Raw genomic sequence first — 23,552 nt, forward strand, 5'->3', positions numbered from 1 at the left:
AATAGAAAGTGAATTGGGTACTGAGGAAAGTTGTTTTAGGAATAGCTTGAAGTTTGTTACTGCTCAGGCACTGGAGAACCACGAGCTCCAGCTGCTCTGAGCTCAGATCCACCCCTCAGCTGAACATACCTGGTAATTACAGGCTGCAAACAAGCAGCACACAATGACAAACAGGGAAAAGTACAGCCTATCAGGAGTAACTCAAATCACAACTATAAATATGATTGAAAGGTAGTTTAAAATTCTGAGATTTGCTGTAATTCTAAATGTACTGGTAATGTACTATATTATATTTTTAATTTTACTGTAACATAATTTAATACTAGGCCATTTTTCAATATTTCAAGACACTGTCCAAAGGGTGAGCTGAATAAAGGAAAAAAGTATAATGGAAAAATTCAAAGAAATGTAACATCTGAAAAGAAAATCCCACACACCAATATATATCTATATTAAAAAACAGTCTGAAAAGGAATTTGTGAGTTGTCTCCTGAATACATTAGCATAGATAATGTAGAGGAGTTTTACCTTTCAACTTTCTCTTCTACTTCCTCATTGTTTGAAAAGTTAGTGAGGGGAATAAAAGAGAGTGGAATCTCAAAGACCAAAGATTTATGCTGTCATATTCAGTGTCAGAAGAAAGATGAGGTGAAAAAAGGAAAGAATAAACCCCATTTAAATGTCAAATGTGGAAATATATAAATGTTTGGTTTGGGGCATTCCTCTTCCCTTCCAAACATTAGAAGAAAATGAATTTTCTTCACAAATCCTTCTTTGGGGAAAAAAAGGAAAATGATTCATGCAGAAAACTTCCACTGGGTCCAGTTGTAACATCTTTGCTATTTGAACTGGTATGTAATCAAACTGCATTCTTACATCCATTTATGGATATTTATGTTACACAGAGTATGCAGCTTTGAACTTATCCATTTACATATAAGAATATGAGCTGATATCAGGTGAATTAATTTTACATCATGCAGGGATATTTCACTAACAGGCCATTTCAAAAAAGGGAGTATCCTGACAGATGAAACTAGAACTGGACCTTGCTGAAATTACAAAGTGAAAAGGATTCATATGGGTGGAAAGTAACACAGCCTAGGAAGAGAAGATGATGAACCTCTAGAATGCATGAAAATAGAGCTATTTTGCAGAAAGTCATTCCACAGCAATTTCTCTTTATAGGCATGTACTGTGCAAGTCAGGAAGTACACAGTGTGAAGCTTGCACTGCAATTTATTTTCACTCATTTTCAAAACAGTGTTTATATCAATGCCATTTTAGATTTCTAGTCAGTATTTCTTGTGTGTTAGTTAAAAAAAAATTACAGCTTCCAACAACAAACAGCTAGAGGATATTTAACTATAGTTCCTGCTCCAAAGCACAAGGCCTGATGTTAAGGCTAGGGTAAGGTCCCACTGAAGTCAATGAAATGTTTGTCCAAGTGACAAAGCTGGGCTGGCTCTGGAGGTCAGGTACATAAAATCTGCTCACTTACAGGTTTGGCCACTTGCATTTGCACCTCCTGTTGGATCAGGGCTTGCCTGATAGAGCAAGCGCACAAAACACAGCCCCAGGGTGATAATTTGTGTTTTCTTGCTTTCACAACTTTAGTACTGCTAGTTCTGGGTTTCCTGCATGGCATTTACATTCACATATATCCACAGACTTGCTGTTCCAGGGAAGAGAGTGACTCACAGGTTTCTACCTGAATTACAGGTTATTACAGTAATTAGGACTTGCAGTTTTACTCTAATTTTGAGTACAGCTGTGGGAAGGAGATGAAGGGATGAAAGTTCATTGTTTCAAATTGCTTTAACTTTCAGTGCATTTTGGTAGGAGTGTTATGAAGACATGACTGGGTTAATTCTGCCAATACTTTTAATACCTCCCCAATGGAATTAATATGTTAGAGCTGTGGAAAACAAACAAACAACCAAACAGACAATGTTGTCAAAAGTTGGAGAGGGTAAGTGGGGACAAAAACCTTTACCAGGTCAGTTGCTTGGCATTCCTGACTGTGGAGTAAGCCATAGCCATTCAACCAAAAATATTCACTCTGTACACCAGATTCCAGCTAATTTCCAACATTTGACATTATTAACGCACGCCGGGTCCATTTACTAAATTATAATTCATACTGTTTGTTCCTCCTTTGAAGAATATGGCATTCACTTGGCAGTTGCTGCCTAGGTATGGGTGCATGTATTTTGATAATCTCCAATAGGAACTGCCTGTATTTCCAACTGCCACACAGGCCAAGCAAATTTCTGCAGTATGTTCAGTTCTGCAGTACATTCAGTTCAGTTCTGCAGTTCTATTTCTTGAATGAATTAAAGCCTCAAAATTGTTCTCAAGTGTGTAGGGCATCCAAAAACTGAGACACATTTTGAAAAGACCTGGATTCTTGGAGATTGCATTAAGTAAATCTTCTTTGCTTAGGACTTGTGTTGATAGCTGTCAATGCAATAATTCTTAGATGATGCAGGGAGATATGGGCCTCCCTTGGTGAAGAGCAACTGGAGGGGTCTGCTCTGTTCTTTATCTGAAGTGCTGTAAAAGAAACTGAAAGAAATCAAAATACTGCAATTTTTGCAGCATCTATCACCCAGTACAAGAAGAATAAAAAAATCAAGGAATTCTTTTATTAAACACTGTGATCAGCTGTCATTTGCAGCCCGTTTTTTTTTTCACTGGCAGTGACTGATTGTCCTTTGAGCTGATGCTTTTATGTCCCTTGATGACTTTGATATGAGAAAAAGCCAAACAGAAGGTAGAAGGGAAATTCTCTTCTCATTTGTATGTGAAAAACCATCCAACCATGGTGCTGGTCCAGCTGAACAGGACTGCTGCTGAAGGCTCTGCCATGCTCTGTAGCTGGTTCTGCTCACATGGGGAGCAACAAAGATAGAAAAGCTCTTAAAGCACAGCTCTATTTACCTGAAAACAGGAATCTGTAGCTGGGAGGACTAAATGAACAAGGTGAATAAACTCAGTTCCATCTCCCTGTTTAGACTCCTTTTCACAGCACTTGTCCCCACCAGTTTGCTTCCTCCAAGCACCCTCTGTCTGCTTGGTGCACTGCCTTTCACACTTGGAAAAAGGTCTGCTAGTTCAATCAAAACATCTGCTACATACTTTCAGCTACTTTTGTCCTAAACATTAAAAGAAGCATAACCTTATTTTTTATTTGCTAAAAAACACTGGGCCTTGACTTTATTTAAAGGCAATTAGTAATTTCTCAGATTATGTGATCTGATATTTTTAGACTTCACAACTGCTCTTAAGCAACTGTAAGCCAGGAATGTGCCTCCAGACATATCCTTTATACATCTAATGACTTTTCTCATGGGATCAAAAACATTCTATTCTTTGTAATATTAATTTACAAGCAAAAACTGTGTTTTCCATTTAATATGTTTGATATAAAACCCCCACATATTACAACATCACCTTAAAATACACAGTGCTTTAATATGCACTTTGTTAGCATTGGCTTAACAGAGCTAAATAGCTTTCCCTCTCTGTGGTTCTCAGTAATTGCCCCTTCTCCCAGCCTGGTATGAGCTGTGGAATACTTTCACACCCATATCTTTTTATTCCAGTGGCAAATAAGCTTTATTTCTTTTAATATCATAAGAGTTGTCCTTGAAGATCATTTGTAACTGCTTTCCTTTTAAAAAACCAAAACAGTAAACAAAGATTACCCTATGTGTTTCTACAGTATGTGTTTCTACTCACTTCCATCTCTCTGTGTACAAAATTGCAAAGGGTTGAGTCCTTGACCAGTGCTGGAGAAGAAAGGATGCCAAGGAATAATTTCCAGATTATGAAAGAGTAGATTGGAGTGGTCTCTCACGAGTGCACTTTACACTATTGCTTTACCAGCTGATCTGTCACAGTGTTGACACAGATTATCTCAGGACCAGGGGAAGGACCCTCTGCTGTCACTGCCCCCTCGTGCAGAGCCAGAGCAGCCACAGCAGCAGCAGCAGCAGCAGCAGCAGTTGTTTTCCTCCTGGAGGACAAGTTCCCTGGCCAGAAGCACAAAAAACCCTATTGAGCAGCCCTTGTGCCTTGGGGCAGTCTGCCCTCAGTGCAAATAACATTTGCACACTTTCTGTGGGCTCTTGGAGAGTTTCCACTTCCAGCAATCAAGTAGGAGAGTGGAAGTGCCAAACCCCTGCTTCACCACAGCTGTACCATCCAACAGGTCACTTGGATGCTGTTGAAGTCCTGCATGCCTGGACAACACACTTGGAAATGATCCCCTCTGAGAAATAATGTTGGAACAACTCTTCTTGTTTCAGAAACAGCCCAGGCCATGGGCATGTGCCACCAGTGGTCCTTTCTCAGTGCTACAGGGACAGTTTTGAAACCCTTTTTGCTGTAGTATTGTTATTTCACCCTTATCAGATAGGGTTTGCTGATCAAACACGAGCACACCTGCCCACGAATGGGCAGCTAGTGCTCCAGACCATGAGCACAGCAGCAGCAGGGAACCTTAGGGGGCTTATCAGGAATAGAAAATCTCACACTAACTTAAAATTTGCAGTGCAAATAAGTGCAAAATCTTGGGCCGGTCTAATTCACTTAGGTTTCAATTTCAGAGAAGTTAGTATACCAATTTCTGTGAATGTAGCTTTGAGTGTTTCACAGTTGGTGCAAGATCCTGTGTTCAGAAGATCTAATAGAGAGTGCATTTGAATTTTGTTGTAAGTGGAGCCAGACTACCTGTGTGCATTCAAGATCTATGTCTGAATTTATTACATTTCCAGGTTTATGCACTCTATAAAATACATTGTAGGGTCTTCTCTATAAAACATGAAGCTGTATTGAATGTAACTGACTTTGTGCCTTAACATCTACTTCTTTATCTCTTTACCAGCTTTCCTGATCTCCTATGCCTTTACATGAAACCAGGGATCCATGTAGCAACAACCTACAGCCACTGAGGGACTTTATGGTTGTTCTACCATATCTTCTTCATGAAGCCAAAAGAAACAGCACACTTGTCTATAGGGAAGTCTCAAGGGACACTCTTCTCTGCTTTTAAAAATTTTTTCATATTTAATTTCTTATCCCAAGACATGGTCAGGATTAAAGGGATGCTTGCAGGCTGTCAGCATCCAAATCCAAAGGAATCAAGATGCTGGAGAAAAACATACAAAACCCTCTGGAAAAGGAAACTTCAGGAGCTTTGCCAAGTGCTAGTGAAACCACCACCAGAACAAAGCACCACAAAGCTGCATAAATATGTCATGGTTTATATCAAACATTCAGAAGGCTTTACTGTAGGATGGGGATGGAGAGGAGTCTCTTGATATAAACAGCTTCAACCTTAGAGGCTGTCTGTGTTTAAAGGTAAATAAATAGCTGTTTGAAAGAGGAAAGAAAAGTATTTTGAACTCTTAAAATACAGTTGTGTCTTCTTTGTTGTTGTTGTGTTAAATCCTTGTTTGGTTTGAGGTCTTGTTGAGCTTTGGTAATCAGGTCTAGGAAACAGGGACAGGTTAGAAAGAAAGACTTGTAACAATACAATGAAAACAATCTGCAATGCATTCACAGGAGTGCTTGTATTTGTGCCAGGCACAGTCCTTTAATTTCACATATTACAAAGGAAAGATAGTAGTGGGCTTTTCTCAAGACCAAATGAAACAATCTTTCCCTCTGCAGCCAGTTAGGGAGAAAATGCAGCTTTTTGTGAAGAGGTGCCAATAATATAGTTACTTTGAGGGAATGATTTTGAATTTCTTGTGAAAACTCTGGTTTTGAAGAAATTAGTGTGTTATAACATATTGATTTTCTTCACAGAAGTTTTGATCTTTTTCCCCAGACACAAAGTGATCATGATGTGAGTGCTTGAAATCTTTCAGGGATGCGAGTTTGCATTAGAGTTCTTCTGATTTAATGACTTTCCATTGGCTTCCAGGAAAGTGATGTGTTGATTTAGAAGTTCTTTTTATTAACTGCCATTAAGAGACTTTCAGAGGACTTGATACATCGGAGCTCTCTGAGATATTTTCTGTTTATTAAGGAAACCATTATTTAAAATGCAGACTGGCTGGCCATTTAAATTGACCTGAATTTATGGATGGTCACAACATTAAGGGGAAATTTGTTATAAGACATATCTTCAGGCAAATTCAGTGGTGAGAAAACATACACCTCCCTTTTATCTCATGGAACTACACCTTCCCTTGTCAGGAAATGTCTCACTTTTTCTGTGCAGAACCTTTGCTTCAACTATGTACAAAAATGTACAATCATTTTCTTCTAAAGATTAAAAACAATTTTTGGTGAGATTCTATTCCTGTTGTTTACATTCATGCATTAGATAGCAACCTACAGCATTAGACAGCAGTGTTACACACATAAAGCCCTTTGTGGGGAAGGAAGGCAGGTTTTGCTGTTTCAGAACATCCTTTATAAAGGAAGGAGAACATGAATGCCCTTTGGCTTTTGGAAAGCTTCTCTGAATGTGATGTAGTGACATACCAAAGGCCAATAGCACAGCACAGTCACTGACAAGCCTTGCTTTCACTCTCCACACCACAGTTTTCTTTTTGCCTGCTATTCCCAGGCTGCTGCTGAGGTTCCACAGAGGCATCCACCTCAAAAGGCTGGAGAAGCAGCAAAACAGTTGAGTTTGCTTTCTTTGTTTCTTCAGTTAGGAATCCTCATATGTAATACAAACAATCAACATCTGTGGTTGCATGAACATAGTTTTCTCCTAGAAGACATATTCAAGGGAAGTTTTTTGGGCCTGAAATTTGTGAAAACACATTGAATGCCAGTTTTATCACACTAGTAAGCTACAAGCTCCAAAGGAGTTTGTAGAGAAGATTCATTGCAAAGAAAACTTGCTCAGGGGACATCATCGGATGACAATTAATTTCAAACTTTAAATTAAGCCTTGATGAGACACAGCATTGATTCATGAAAAAATCCCCAGCAAGAGGAAAAAGTTGAAAAGCCCTGCTACAGCCGTGATACATACTGCAGTTTCCAACCACAGCTTCACCCAAAAATTCTCTTGTATCAGGGACTGTTGATCCAAATTTCTCTTGAACCAAAATTCTAATATAAGTGCACTGAGATCAGCCAGTTTCACCTTCTTGGGTGATGAAAGATAATGAATAAGTTACACATTTCTTCCATCCAGCTGGCTCAGGTTTGCTCAAAGCTGCTTTCAACTTCCTGCCATGGGGTATAGCCCACCTCTTGGTCCTGCAACAACATCTGAGACAACTGCAGAGTTTCCTGGATTATGATTTTCATATTTTTATTTGGATGTGCTGACTACTTTTTTATCTTCAGCTTCTCATTTGTTATTTCCAGTTACCATAATATTTAAGTGAGTCAGGTACTTGGCACTACTTTACCTTCCTTGGACATAATAAGAATTTCTCATCCTCCCTTTTGCACTTCTTGCTATTTTAGCCTATGCATCCCATTTCCCTAGAGATGTTTAGTTTTCTTCCATTCTAAATACAAGAATTTATTTTTCATTCCTGGAACAGCAGCATCTCAGACATACTGTATACAAATCTGTATACAGTTTCTGCTTGTTTCTACTTTTTAAATCACTATTTTTGCTAACATTAGTGGCTGCAAAAAGAGGGAGTCCTCCCTGCTCTGATTTATTTCAGCTGTGTGGATTGTGAATATGTATATTACTAGGGACAGAAACTGAAACTGACTTTTAGAAAAAGGTATTTGGAAAAAAAAATTGGGGGCAATAGATATTTTAAAGAGAGTTTTGGTTTCAAAGTTGTTTCACTTAAAGCCCAAAGAAGAACTGTTTTATATGACTAAGTTCTGTTGCAATTTCCTTTTCCAAAGAGATGCTGTTTAAACCATGTATCAAATCTAGAGCCAGAGTTGACAGATGAGAAAGTGAATAATTGATATATTGTGCAGTTTGAAGACCAAGTTATCAGTAAACTGTCTTCTTTAAGCCACTGGCATTACTTCAAATTTAATCCCTAATTTATACCCTGAGAAGTCTTCAGTGTTATTAATTGTATCCACTAAGCAAAATTGAGAGGACAGCACATGAATTTGTAATAAACTGAACATGGAGGGGAATCCTCAGACATTTCACTAGCTTCCAACTGTTTCATGAGGGATAATTCCTTATTACTTGTACTATAGGCTCAGTAAGCATCAGCTACAGAAGCAGAATCTCTGTGATTTGTGTAGATTTCTGTCCAGGATAATGAAGAGGGGTGGGACGTTTCCTGTTGAATTTTGTCTGAGTTGACAACAGTAGGGCATATTTCCTGTAACCATAAGAAAGTGAATTTGAATTAAGAATAAATTAGACACTTTATTAAAATTACTTTGCACTTATATTAACTCTTGCTCTTTGAGAAAAAAACTCAGCAAACTCAACACTTCAACAAGTTTGGAATATATTCCCTGTTTTCAGGCTCATGATATTACCATACAGGACAGTTATTGTACCAATTTTTTTCTAGTTTTTCCCCTTAATATTATTTTCTAGAAGTCTCTTTGCAGAACTTTGAAGGGAAAGAACTGTAATTTCATGTACAGAGAGTTTGTTTTTTAATAAACAGAAAATACCCCAAAACTCCAAGGTTTCATTGGTCTTGAGGTCAAAAATCCACCACATTTTGATGCCTTTTCTACTTCAAATTCAGCCACAGTGAAGATGGACCACAACTATATTCATATTTCAGCCAAGCTGTCGTGTTATTCATCAGAAAGGTTAATTCACCTAAGGAGCATAAATTAGAAAATGCCCAAATCTCAACTGTTTTCAGCTTGAGTGAATTGAAAAGACATCTCATTAGAACAAAACAGTGGCCCACACTTCTGGCTGCATCCAGGCTAGGAAATAGATGGTTTTTGGGGGTTTTCAGTGTGTAAAAAATTAAGTCTACACAGAAGGCATACCTTTAGGGTGTGCCAAGACCACCCAGCAAGCTGGTTACCACAGCAGAATTAGAACTTGGGAGTTCCTGGTTTATTGTCTAAAGTTAAAACCACTAAACTGAGCTTATTCAAAGGGGGAAAAAAAGTGGGCAGAAAGTAAACTTTTACAACATGGTAGTAAAGTTAGAGCTTGTTAGAATATTTGGATTAATAGCAATAGGATTTTTGTCAAAATCAGGATAACTTTGGGAAAAAGAAAATGTGTAATATAACTGCTTTCTCTGTTAAACTCTATGGAAAACCCCAACACTATATGCTCACATTTGCAAATATTTTTGAAGAAATTCCTACTGAGTTGACCAATGCTTATCTGGAGCTTCAATCTTTGTTTCTTGGTATTTTAAGCCAGTGTAAATCAAAGGACACCTGGGAACTCTTTCTATAGTTATTTTAAGCTAAGCTGATGGGTTTTATTCCATAGAGGAATCTAAAAGTGTAAGTTACAAAACCCCAGGTATTAATTTTACTTTTGTAAGTTTATTACAATAAGGTAACAGCAGTCTTACAAAGGTTTAGTTTGTCACCAGAATGTTTCTGCAAATACCATAAGCCACTTACACTTCTGTTTTAAAGGATCACTCACTACTGTGTGAATAAACACTATGCAATAAACAATGTTGCTACATCTGTGATTTCCCTGAAGTTTGCCTAATTCTGATGTCTCATATAATCTTATGCCTCAAACTGATTTTGTAGCATTGTAGCAGCCACTCTAACTGTTGCAGAATCACAGAGCAGTAATATTCTCCCCTTCCATCACTTCACAGATGAGGGAGGGAGGAATTAAATTTTTGTTGACACCTAATAGAGCACACACAGCAAATGTTTACTCAGCTCTTCTGCTTTGAAGATATTGTCAAGCACTCTGCTGACAGCCATTACTGTTCCTGCTTGTTTAGACACAGCTCTGAAAGGCAGAGATATGGAACATGAAAAGTATTAGAGACTTCAGTGATTCCACAGTGTGATGACAATGTTGTGTATTACAAATCCATTTCAAATCCAAATCTAAAAGATATACAAGTACTGCAGCTTGGGAGGCAAAAAAGAGCTTGAGACCACAAGCTTTTCCTGAACTTTGAGACTTTGGAGAGAAAAAAAATGTACTCACCTCCAGATGGTCCCCAAGTATGAAAGCTGCTCATTCTAGTTCTATGGGAGCATGGATGCAAAGGTCCTCTGCATCCAGGGGATGAACAGAAAGATTCTCTATGACAATCCCACATTCCTGGTATAGAAAAAGGTCAATCAAACACTTGGACTCTCATCAGCAATCTTCAGTTCTCCTTCCTCTAAGTGAAGCCTGGAGTGCTCAGACATCCTGCAGAGCCACACGGGCTCAGGGCTGGCTGAGCTGCCAACAGCTGCTTCACTCTGTGCTTGTCACACATGAAGATGTTGTGTCAAGAACAGCTGTGTCACACACTGCTTGCAGAACATTCCCAATAAATGCTTCTGGTCCTCACCCCATAAATTCAAACTTACATAGTTCTGGGAATACTGCACACCCAGTGTTATTAAATACACAGGGGATGGACAGGCCCCTAACCAGAGGGTCTCTGGAGGGGCAGCCTCTACTGATGCCAGCAAGCACTCTTGGAATTTTGTTCAACAGGGAAGGCTGTGCACATCCTCTCTAATTCCTCCTATGAGTTCTAGCAAACACACTATGTGGAACACCTGAAATGAGATTTTACTGTATTGAAAGTAAAAGTTTATACTTCCTTCCATCACATCTGTTTCCTTCTAACAACTTGGAAATTAATCCTCTCTTCAAAAGTTAGCTCCTGTTGACAAATGTTGATCTTAGTTACATTTTTTGTAACTTATTAGGCTGTGGTTTAATACTTGTGGTACTTATACAGAGCCTACAGAATGACTTCATTTATTATCTTCTCATACCTATAAAGACATACTGTTTATGAAAGAAAAGAGTTCCAACAACTGCACATGCTGAAACCTAAGTTCAGCTGTTTAACAAACTAAAGACATTTTTGCATTAACCCCCCCATACTTTTATTGTTTTAAAAAGATCTAACAAGACCAATATTTTAAGTAATTTTTTCAACTCCTTGTAGTTATCCTTCCAATAGTCTTGCTACATAGCCAGTGGCAGTCCTGCTTGGAGGGACAGCAATACCAAAGCTGAGCTGAATTCCCAGTAGAGCTGCATCCTGTTTACATTGAGAAAAAGGAATATAGGAATTCACAGCTAATGTGTGTTTGCATCTCAGCATTTCATATTAAGAGTTCAGGCTACAATAAAAAGGCTTAAAATAGCTTCTACACAGGACTAAGCACTGGGAATCGCTGCTGAAGACAATCAAGCATTTTCTTGTGGGTATTTATAGCTTTCTCTACTTCTACAATGAACAATTTTGAGGGGTAAAGCATTAACATTTAACTTTACGTGGTTAAATGTCTCACGACTCCCTTTCTAGCAATTCCTCTTGTTAAATTCACCTTCCTGATGAGCTAAAGCTCAATAATAGCCATAGAATTATCAGCATGACACTTTAATAAAAGCTATGAATATTTTGTTATCTGCTTTTGAACAACCTCTGCAATGAGATTAGTCTCTGAAATGCGATTTTTTAGATTTTGAACAATCTCTGCAATGAGATTTGTAGTCTCTGCAATGTGTCTCGTATTAAAATTTGTGAAACCTTTCTGCCCCAGTGACAGAAATTTAAAGCAAAATTTAAAAAATGGTGAAGTGTAAAAGAACTGTGAAATTTGCTTTTAAGTACCAATAATTATATGAATTCTCTGCAGCTGTATTACTGACATAATATCTCTGGAAGAAGCAAAATATATAGACAATTTAGAATAAGCAAAATATTGCACAATCACACTCACAAAGCTGAAGCTGACATATTCCAGAGATTATATCTTCAGTCACAAAGAACCTCAGTGAAATCAGTTTTGAAGACTTTCCCTAGAGTTCAGTCCACATACATTGCCCATAATCAGTCGAAAGTGTCATTTTTGCACAAAATTTTACACTTCAGCTACAAAGTTTTCTCAGTAATATAAAAAGAAAGTAGCAACTCATTTATGGGCAGCACAGATTGGCTGAAGCAGAAACGAAACTATTCTTAGCTTTAGGACTGACTGGCTGCATGGCTGTTGGGAGTCATTTAACCTAATCCCTTTTCCCACACTGCCCCAGTGTGTGGCCCCTGATTCTGTGAAATACTTATGTGTGTGATAGTTCAATGTAGTGAAATGATATATATATAGATGGCATTTTGTGTGACCATTTTGCACACATAATTGTGCCACATCATTGCTGGATGCAAAGTACCATTAATTTAAAACTGATATGCCTGATGTCCAAAGAAAGTGTATTTCAAAACAGCAGTATCTGAAGGAGGAGAATTTCTTTTTGTTTTTCATGTCAAATAGTAAATGCAAATAATGTGAATAATGCAAGTATTGTGAATGCAAACTAATTACTAAAAGACACATTCTACAGGTGAATTCTCATGGAGCTGGAAGGTGTTTACTTCTTATTCCTCTCCTCCAACTGAACCTCACCTCTGCTGTGAACTTAGATTTTACTTGCATCATGTCTTTAAACAATGTTGTTAAATGAGGCTACACCAAACACCAGCACCAAACACCAGTACCAGCATTTAGCAGTGGAACTGAGGGAGGTTTAGGTAGTGTTCCCCAACTCACACAGCAAAGCAGAGTAAAACATTGGTACTTGAAGCCACAGTTCCTGAGTCAATATAATCTTGCTCTTTTTGTGGCTTTTGTGGTCCCTCTTCCAGACCTTCCGTCTTTAGTTTTCATAAGCCTGATTTCACACAGTTATGGAGACAACCATGACTAGTGATAAAAAATTCACTGCATTAGTTACAAAGCTTTGTCTGCCAGCAACAGAGGTCAGTAATACTGGCAAATGTTGGCCCTGATGGAGCTCTCTACCATGTGCTTATATGCTTATGTGCAATTGTGTCATCTCAATTGCATCTCACAGTTCCTGAGCCCTAACACACAAAATACACAGATTTTTTCAGTCAGTTAGTCATTCCTATTATCTATGGCACAGTACAAGTGCTGAGAAATAAAGGGAAAGATAAAAAACCCTCCAGAAGACATAAACTTAACATAAACTACAGGAGGCTGACCTGTCCTGCAGTGAAATCAAACTGCAAGCTGGACAGAGCTGGATGTGAAGCCATCATCAAGGCCCCTCCTCCAGGTGCAAACACGATTATCAAGAAGAGAGGCATCTGAAACCTCAACCAGGTGCTAGCACAATGGACTTATTAAACACTTGTAACTACAAATCACAGCCCCATAGCTGGCCATGCCTTTGTGCAAAACAGCTGGAGTTTCCAGAAATAGTGACCATGAAAAAGTCCACAGTGTGTGTGTGGACAGTGCTTCCATGTGTTTGCAGTAGACAGAAGACTACAAAAGGTGTAATTTCCTTTCTATTATACATATCTATCACATTATATCTATTTCTTTTTGTTATATATGATCAGTGTCTCCTAACATTTAGCAGAAAAAAAGAGAAAAACTTTTCTCTCTCAAAAAGTCTTGAGTTTTTCCATTCAAGAGCTGCAATGCATCATTAACTTCTATGCAGAAAACATTGTTCACTCCAACCAGCAATTAGTGGCAACATTTCTATCCTCTGCAGTGATGAGATTTTTATGCTAATCATTACACAGCAGTAAATTAATCATCTGGGCACATTTAGATGGTATGTATATTTCATGAGACAGATATAGATATCAAGATCAGTTTGATATTTACTTATGGTAAATGGAAGTGTCTCAAATCGCTATGGGGGAAGCATACTAACTAAATACACAGCCAAGGATGTTTGTAATGGAGCAGCAAAATCAGCACTGCTTCAACTCTCTCTTTGTTTTAAATTATTTTAAGGGAGCTAAAAGTCTTGTGAGATCACAAAGAACAGAATCATTCAAAGAGACAGTGAAATGTCACTATTGTCTTGGCACAATGAAGGACAAAAGCAAACCCACCCTACAATTCTTCTTTTATTACTGGCAAAATTAGTTACATTACATTATGCAGTATTGAAAACAGATTTTTCATCAGCATTTGTACTATAGTCTAGTCAGGTAAATGAATTATGTATTGGCCTCATCCCTCTGTAACTATGTCTGAAAGCTTCAAGTTGTAGCTGAAAGGATGACTAGCCAGGGGCCTCCCTTCTCAGCAGATGCAAGAGATTTTTAATACCTTGAGGAAAATTATTATTTGAAATTTAAATTTTTGATATATTTTTATATACTAGTGCTGTTTTTTCAGCTCTCACCTCACAGATCTTTGCAGGCAAAACCCCAAAAGTTTATTGGAGGGAAATGTCCCAATAAATGTCCCAAGGGGGCCCATGGTCCCCTTGACCTAGAACATTATGAAATTACTTGTGATAAGCACAGATTTATGGCAGGTGACCCTCACAATAATAATACTATAAATAATGTCCTAAGCTACTACTTTCTCAATTAAAACTTGAGAAAGATTCTCAAAGATTAATGGTATGTGAGTGGAGGGAAAAGTTATGTTGGCTTACCTGGATCACCTCAGAAATGCTCTTGAATTGAAAATCGACCAAGTGATCCATGTTTAATGGCCACTAATTGGAATAACATAATTGCTACACTGAGCAGTGGTAAAGATAAGCTATTGCACAGATGGTACAAAATCCCACTGGAAAGAAAAGAAATTTATTAGCATCTCCTTGTTTATGGAAAGTTTGGAGGGAGGTGCATCTGAACAGGCAGATTACCAGGAGAATACTATGAACAAATAGGTCTGAGAACTAAAAAACATCAGGGAAAAAAAAGGGAAAATCAGAGACAATGTCTTATTTTAATGAAATCTGGTTTTACAAGTTAAAAAAAAATCTTTGTTTTTCAATCTCAGAAATCAAATATTTTCTTTTTATTATTTCTATAATAAAAGAAAGGCAGTTTTGATTTTTGACCTTTTTTTTTTTCCAAAACCAATGCTTCTCTCTAGAGCTGTGTATCTGAAGGTTACATTTTCTTCAAGGGCATCATGGTCTTAATTTTTACAGTCTATCGTACATAGTTGTGCTGCTTTTGGCCTGGGAATGGTTAATTTTTTTACTTAGGAGCTGACAAGCACATCTTGACATGTGCTGTGGTGCCATGTGCACACTTGTAGTGTTATTCTCCTCTGCAGAGGAGTGTTCTTGACTCTGGAGATTTTCCGTTTGACTTGAGGCAATGGAGAAAAACACAAATAAACACCATTTCCAAGAGAGCACAGGTTAAGATTTGCAACAATATAGGCAACTTCACAGAACATCCTTCTGAATTCCTGATGTACAAAGCCTCATACCCTGAGGGAAAACAATATGGAACAACTATTCAGGAAACAGTCAGTCACATTGTGTGAAGGACGAAAAGCTGGATTTGGAGACAGCTGAGGATCTGTCAGTGGTGAGCACCTCCAAGTATGCTCTTGTCAAGCAAAAAGAAACACAGGCATCACGCCTTGAAAGCAGGGGAAATCTTTGCTAACTCTATTTCAATATTATTTCTTTAGAAAGATAGAGAGGCATATCTCCAGGCAGCTTTTATGCTCTTGAAATGATTTGGAAGGAATATTGAATAGTTAATAAATTTGATGGAAAACAGCTATTATCACAGTAAACAGATACCATGATTATGAATTCTGTAAAAATGAATTGCTCACGATTCAGCTATTGCTCAACACCAAACTGATTAACAGCACTAGGACTGCCTGCTATTTGGTATAATGCTCCATGTTTGTAACAGTAGTTGTTTGGTGCTGACTACATTGCAGCAGTTATCCACACACTAAGTTTGCTTGTTGTAAAATTTAAAATCACAAACGAGGATCACGTCACAAGGAAATGAGTAGAAATCATCTGCCTTAAAATATTCCCCCAGACCAGTTATACCTTCTCTACAGATATGCCTGAAACTCATCTGAATATTCATAATCTCACTAAGCAAGAAAAAACCCCAACCCCCAAACCAACAAAGTATATAAGAATCAAATTCCCAGGTTAATTCCCCCATCAAAGTAAATTGGTACCAGCATCCTCTAGCCCAGCTTCAGCATGGGAGACCATCCCTGCAAGCAAGGGGCAGCTAGGAATGGCTTCAGGATTCTGAATCAAAATCTGCTCTTACATTTTGTTTGGATATCAGCTGGCAAGTACTGAAGGTCACAAATCACAGCAGTGTGTTGTTTTTGAAACATGGCATTTCATAGAAAAACTGCCACACAAAATTCTCTGCCTGTCACAATGGTGAGTCTTCCGTGAGAAAGAAAAAGACACACATGACTTTCCATGAGGAGGTGCCCAAAAAACCACAGGAGAGCTGGGAATCCTCTGTTGGCTTTCTATCTCTGTGTCCTGGTTTATCTAAGTCTTTGGTGAACCTCTCATAAGACCTAAAAATGGACCTGAGTGAAGCTATTATACTATTTAAGCATTTTGATTATAATTTGACCATTCTACCATATATTACCAAAAAGACAAGATTGATTTGTCCTATAACCAGAAAACTTCTAGAAACTACAGTATTACCTTAAAATAGTGAAAAGAAAGAGCTGTTTGGTTAATAGTACATAATTCCAATGCATAGAATGAAAGACAGAAACAAAAGCAATAAACATGTACTCAAAATCAATACACTAGTCTGATGCAAAAAATTTATTTGGTATAATTTTCCTGCTGCACAAGATCACTGTGCATACAAATGGTTATATCATAGTCAAAGAGGTATCATATCTTCATCTGAAATATAAGAAGTACTTAAAGAAATACATTTAAGTGAAAATCACAAGTGGAAGAGATCAAAACAGCAAAAAGCAGGAATGCAAAAAAAAGAATGTGTTTTGAGGAAAACAGATATAATAATAAAGCAGAAAACCAAGGGTAGCAAAATTTACTGCTGCAGTCCACATGCATTAGTGGACTTAAAATCTTTACTGAAGAACAAAAATCTTCTTTCTTGCTGTTTTATTACCTTGGCAACATATCCTCCATGTCAGCAATTACATAGGAGACAACAGTCCAAACAGCAGCACAGAGATTCATCTGGTTTGGATCCTGAACTGTCATCGTGTCCCCTTGAGAATGATGAAACCAGAAGTATTTATTGATGTCATTGTGCAAGCTGGCACCTACAGAGAAAAATGGGCAAAGTTCCATTATAGGAATACAAATATTTAAAGAGGAATATAAACTTGAATCTGTTCCTTGGCTGTTAATGATTAAAGCCACATGCAACTGTATAAAACTCATAATACATTTGAAATAAAATAACTGTACAGAGCTGTGCCATGTGCAGTTTGTAGGTTTTAGGTTAATTGACTTGTGTGAGCATGAGGCAGCAAAAATTCACACTGGGGAAAAGCCAAGCTTCCCCTGGGAGTCTCGTTTCCTCAGCAACACTATGCATCCATTTTCTTCTGAAACTAACAGAGTTCAAGCAGGAAAATCCCTACAGTAACTCCACAGCAGCACTTCCCCTCTTCTCCACTGATGAGTTACAACTGATTTATGAATCCTTTCCTTGCTGTTACTTGTGTTGGGGAACACTTTGGAATTAGCTTCTGCTTTTGAGCCCCAATATATCACAAGGATGTGCTGTTTCAGAACAAGTTTCCAGATAATCTGGGGTACCCCAGGTAGCCCAAGACTACGTTCCTCTCACAGTCAGGAGTCCTCATCAGCTGGGGCAGAAGGAAGTTGAGTGAAATCACAATTCTTCCCAATCAGGAACAACTGATTCCCTCTGGGAGCACCTGGGCAGAGAAAGGACTACTTTTCTCCAAGCCAGGTGGGTTCAGGGAGCACAAATAGTGCTTGCAAGGCATCACTCAAGGCAGACCAAAGCCAAGATGAGCTGGAGAAGCTGTCACCTGACTAGGAGCTGCAGCAGAGATGCTGGCAGAGGATTATTACCCTGGCTATCCTCTGCTCCAGTACCCACTGACCCTCTCTAACCCCCTATTCCCTTGAATTTCCTTCTTTCCCAGTTCATTACTTCTGCCTCTCCTCCAATTTTATCAGCCTCCTTCAGCTTTGTTGTAATGTCAACAACCATTCCACCATTAATAGAATTCCACATCAAATTTTAAGTAAATTTGATATTTTCCCCCACCACACTCAGTCACTGCTTGCAATTCCTTTGCACTGATTCCTTTGTCCTGCTCCCTGACCAGGGCTAGGAGGTGCACAGCTCCCAGGGAAGGACTCAGCACAAGACCCACTCCTTTCTTGGTCTACAAACCCAGAGAACTGTGTGAGTTCACAAGTAAGAGCTATGGGCTCCAGGCAGAAACACAGACTGAGGATACTCCTTCCATACCAAGTAAGAAGGAAAAAACCCAGGACTGTTTGACTATAAAGATGAAGTACATAAATTATTGATATATTTATTTACATGCAGTGGAAATCAGGATCAGATGAGGAACTCTTTGATAAACTCATGTGTGCTTGCAAGATATACTGTTACGATTTTTCTTGGCTTTCCTGAGATGCCTGAAGCCTTTGAAGAGAATGAAAGCAAAATTTCCCACAGCAGAACTGTACATTCCTGTAATACATATTTTTTGATCACTCAAACAATCATTCAAAGAGCCCAGCTCTCCCTGTGGGTAACAGGCAGGTTTCTCTTGCTGTAATGGGGACTGACTTGGATGGCTCAGTTCACTGCTGTTTTAGAGAGAAGGAAAGTTAATGCATTTTAATTCCACCTAAGGTGAAGATCCCTTCACAAGAAGTATGATAAGCAGAAAGACCAAATGCTACAGCATAAGGTTATACAGTATTGTGATTGATTTTATTTTAAGAAGCTCTTCTTCATTTTAAATGACCTCTTTGTTCCTGACTTGAAGTATTGCAATCCAACACAAGTCACTGGGTAGGTTACAGGTGCTGAATTATGTTCTAATAATTTTAGCATTAAATTTATGTCAAGTCACAGTCACTTTTAAAATTTTCTTCTAAATCCTTTTAAATATATGCAATCATAAAAGGATTGAACAACGGTAAATTCTTTAACCAATGGACTTCTGCACTACAGACACATTACAAGTTAAGCTGTTGAGGCAACCCCATTACTGTTTTTGAACACTTCTGTAAGACTCAAGGCAAAAATTGCCCAGATTTTGTCATAGAAATTTCACTAATCAGAGTAACTATGGATTTACAGAATAGCACTTTATTCCTGTGAGTGGAACAAAAACAAACACCCTTTGCTTTGTCATGTTTAACTCTCTGAAACACTGGAAAAGATTTTTTTTTCTCTGAATTGATTCTATAAATCAGAAAATTACTGACTTTGACATCAAGCAATTACTGTGCAAGAAAATCAAAAGGTTCTCAAATTGGCCATGCAGTCTCTGTCATGTTGTGGGTTAGCATTGAAACCAGTGACCCGCTAACATCTTGAGAGACTAAGGAAAAACCCTAAGAAAATCGTTTTATCCTCTGTAATTGGAAACTAAAGTGAAAATCCATGTTCATGGCTTTGAGTACAAGAAGAGTTTACACCCGAGGGCTTCACACAAACCTCTGGACATGAAGCACTCTGGGGCACAGATATGACTGAAAGCAATTTTCATTGCAAGCAAGTCTCCTGCTTCAAACTTGAGACTCCTCCATGCTGACGGCAGCTGCCTGCAGACATTTCTGCTGCCAGAGGTCACCAGGCTCAGTGAGACACTGACAAGTGCCCTTTCACCAGTAAATGCATCCATGAGACCAGCCCTTGCAGATGACCATGAAGAGGGAAATTCTGCAGGGTCCTGCAGACTACAGTCATGTTGGGTTACCTCAATAAAGTCCATAGGGACCTTCAGCCTCTTTTCTAAAAATCTAACAGAGGAAGCAATGCTGTGAGCACAAATTTTGTTGTTGTTGTTTTGTTGTTGTTGTTGTTGTTATGTAACATTTGTCTCAGGAACAACAGTCAATAACAAATGGGGGCTTATTTTTACCAAGTTAGGAGTAAAGTAGCAGAGATGAAGAGCCATGGCTCACAGACCTATAAATTATTCACCTATGTCCATGCTAGCCACCTAGAAAGGGAATGGCAAACAGCCTTGAAAGAGCCCATAAGTTTTACTTAAGTACTTAAAACCCCTCAGTTGGGTGGTGTTATGAAGGTGTGTACCACATATGTAATTCTGATTTCCAGGTGGAACCAATACTTGAACAGAAGACCAAGAGATGGGCTAGGTGCTAAGCTGTCACATTTCATGCACTTTGCTCTTTTTCCTGCATTTGCAGAGCAGCCATAAAGAAAAAAAGGTGATGTCTGCCAAAGAACCCTCTTTAATTGTCCTTTTCCAGTCTGTTCACTTTTACAGTGATGCAAGTCACATGAGGAACACTGCTGACCAAAAATGAGATCAGTGAGAAAGTGCTTCTAGCTGGATATAATAGGTGCTGTGGCATGAAAAGAGGGAATGTTGAAAACTGCTGTCAAAAATGCCATATGTATTACTAGAATGCATCAAAAATACTGGAAATTAAAAACTGAAGAAAAAAAAAAATTACAGCTTCAATAAAATAATACAAAGATAATTCATAGCACCGTTACAAGGTGACAGAAAACCCTCTTTAGCACAGTTTAGTTACCTAATTTAATGCATGTTACTGCATCAGCAGCTATCTAGTGTCACTGGTGATCCCCCAGGGTCAAACACTAGCACAAGTTGCCCAGAGAGGCTGTAGAGCTTCCATCCTTTGAGATATTCAGAGCCTGACAGAACATGGTCCTCAGCAACCTGGTGCAGCTGACCCTGCTTAAGGAGGAGAGTTGGACTAGGTGAGCTCAAGGGGTGCCTGCCAAACTCAGCCATCCTGTGGCACTCTAATCCATGGTGCCTTGGGTCTTTCAGACATCTCTTAGAATTCACACAACATTAAAAATTTTCTTCAATTCAAGCTCACTCCTGTCTTGAACTCATTTTACAATTCTCTGCATAACCAGCTATGTCATACTTGTTTTGATGCACTGCATTAGGCAGGTAAAAGCAGCTGCTTTGGTAATTCATACTGACCATGTATTCTTAGTAATCAGCTATGATTACTAAATGAACTTGATGAAAATATACACACATTGAGGAATTCTGAAAAACACTCCATCCCTTTCTAGCTTCTGATCTTAGCATGAAATGCCCAATGCAAGCACTCATTAGCTTGAGTGATAAGGATATTATTTCCTTGCAATGTGTTCATATCAAACACCAATTCTTCACACATTAATAAACTGACAAAGGTTCTTACTGCCAGCCTAAGAAGATGAGATGCTGCTATTGATGTGAAAGGATGCGTGAACCACAAAATGAATGATGGGCATGTCAATGATGACCACTGCTTCTTGTCACACTCTATAAGGCACTATTGCCTTCATAAGCACTGCTGTCACAAGTCAAAACTAGAATGAAACTCTGTTGCCAGATATTTGAGCATTCAAATTACTGTCATTTGTGCAAAAAAAAAAAAAAAGGACTGGAAAAGCAGATAATGATTATCAGAATGATTACAATGGCAGTTTTCATAAAACTGTGTTCCATAAAACACAGATATCTTCAAGGGAGAAAGCATGCAAAGCATGCAGTAACTTCAGAGTAATTTTACATCTTAAAACATTTTACATACCTCCTAACAGCAAAGTTGGAAATGCCTTAACAAGGCATAATTTGATCAATGTTTCCAAAAGTTTACAAACAGAAAGGGGTTATAACATGGGCTTTGCTTGCATCTTCCAAGTACCTGTTTGAGCTTCACCTTTGTGTCAAGACAAACCTACATGTTCTCAAAGGTATTGATTGCTTCTAGTAAGATGTCAAGATATCAGATGCCTGTTCTGAAACCTTATTTTTATTTCTGCAGTGATTTCCCTGGCTATAAAAGACAGATTCTTTTTATTCCATCTATTAAATACTGATTTTGTTTCCTGCTTTTTCTTTAAGAAACAGGGAAAATGCTTTTAATAATTTTCAAGTTTATTCTAATCTCAGACCTTTTTCATGCCAATGACACTATTCAGGAATGTACTAAAAGTCTATAATGCCTTAAAAATAAGGCAAATCCATGATGAAATACACGTCTTTTTCTTTTACATCAAGTACTCAAAAATAATGAGATAAGAGGCAAAGGGACATATCACAATCTCCTATGCAGTTAAAAACTGGTATGTACCAGGAAAGCATAAACACAGAAGTTAAGGGCATTCTATTCCTCACACACAGTAATAGAATCAATAGCCTCCCTTCTCATAGCTGGAGCATTTCTGTCTCACACATTTTGAAAGGTCAAAACTTCAGGGCAGAAGTAAGAAGACACATGGCTTTTCCTTCAAAGGAGATGTGCCAAAGACCTACAAAAGGAAAATCTGATGAAAGAAAGAAACAGGAACACAATTTCTTATTTTATTTTTGTTTTGTGCCTTTCTAAAGCCCAACAGGTCACAAATCTCAAGTGGGTAAGGAGTAAATCTGCTGCCATGGTAGCTGTGGCTGGAATGCTCCATAGGTACCTCAACATCTCTTTTGCAGCAAGCCCTGTAGAGTGCTTAACTACTTGTTTTAGGTGTTGGACAGATGTTTTGTGTGCTGTCCCTGCCTAACCTCAGTCTGCAGAACCACTACTGTAATGAAAACCCAATTACTGTGGGCATCTCTTGCATGTATTTTGGTGGTCATATGAACCTCTTCCTTTGTGGGATAACCTGTAGCTGACAGCTGGCTTTAATGCCATTTATTTCATTATCCATTTTCCAAGTAAGCAGAGGCAATGGAGAATACTAATGCTGTTTAGTGGGGCACTGACAGCATTAGTTTTCTTGTCATTTAGTCTCAAATGATGAAATTACAGGCTAAGTTGCTCGAGTTTCATGGCTACTGACACTGAAATAGTTTCCAGTACAGAGCTTATAAATGACATCAGAAGCCCTGCTGGTTCACCTCCTGAGTCACTCTCTCAAAAGTCTTTAAAATTCATGATTCAAACAACAAGACAGAGGGAAAGCTTTCAGGAGGTTGTTTCAGTGACTAATTAAATGAGACTATAGCATAAGGGAGACAATATGAAGTTTGCATTACTTCTTGTTTTGCTTAATGCATTTCAGAATTAGTCTTGTGGATACACTAAACGGACTAAATTACAGCTCAGGATTATCACAGTTACTTTTGCAATGCATTAACCTTTCACTTATTGCATCAGAAGACCAGTGACAGCAGGGGATCCAACCTAAACTTGCATGAAATGCTGTGAAATGAGGTGCCAGGGAAGGAAGCAGTTCTACTTCATAGAGCACAGGCTGACTAGAGTCTAAAATAATATCCTAAACAGCCCTTGACTGGGAAAAACTCCACAAAACCCCAGATAAACCTTCAACAGTAAAAAGCACTGGAAGTTCTTCCTCCATTCATCCAACCTCTGTCTTAAATTGTCAAGGTTCTTTTTTTAATAAAAAAGAGAAAAGGGTAAGTCTCCCTAGCCTGTGCTGCCTGAACATGACCCACTTGCAGGTTCACTCTCTGGGATGGATAGATCCTCCACAGGCCCACTCATC

General features: G+C 38.4%; 1 protein-coding gene across 1 annotated transcript in view; it reads right to left on the bottom strand.

Moving 5' to 3' along the window:
- Positions 1-16,654: 16,654 nt before the first annotated feature.
- Positions 16,655-23,552, bottom strand: part of CPQ (carboxypeptidase Q) — a 146,202-nt gene continuing 139,304 nt past the window's right edge. Inside the window, exon 8 of the mRNA XM_071421543.1 lies at positions 16,655-17,142. Coding sequence (XP_071277644.1) covers positions 16,982-17,142 — 161 coding nt within the window. The 3' untranslated portion in view covers positions 16,655-16,981. The remainder of the gene's footprint in view (positions 17,143-23,552) is intronic.

Source organism: Agelaius tricolor, unplaced genomic scaffold, assembly GCF_023055355.1.
Source record: "Agelaius tricolor isolate 1412-34295 unplaced genomic scaffold, bAgeTri1.0.p SCAF_2, whole genome shotgun sequence".
In the NCBI taxonomy this organism is placed as follows: domain Eukaryota; kingdom Metazoa; phylum Chordata; class Aves; order Passeriformes; family Icteridae; genus Agelaius; species Agelaius tricolor.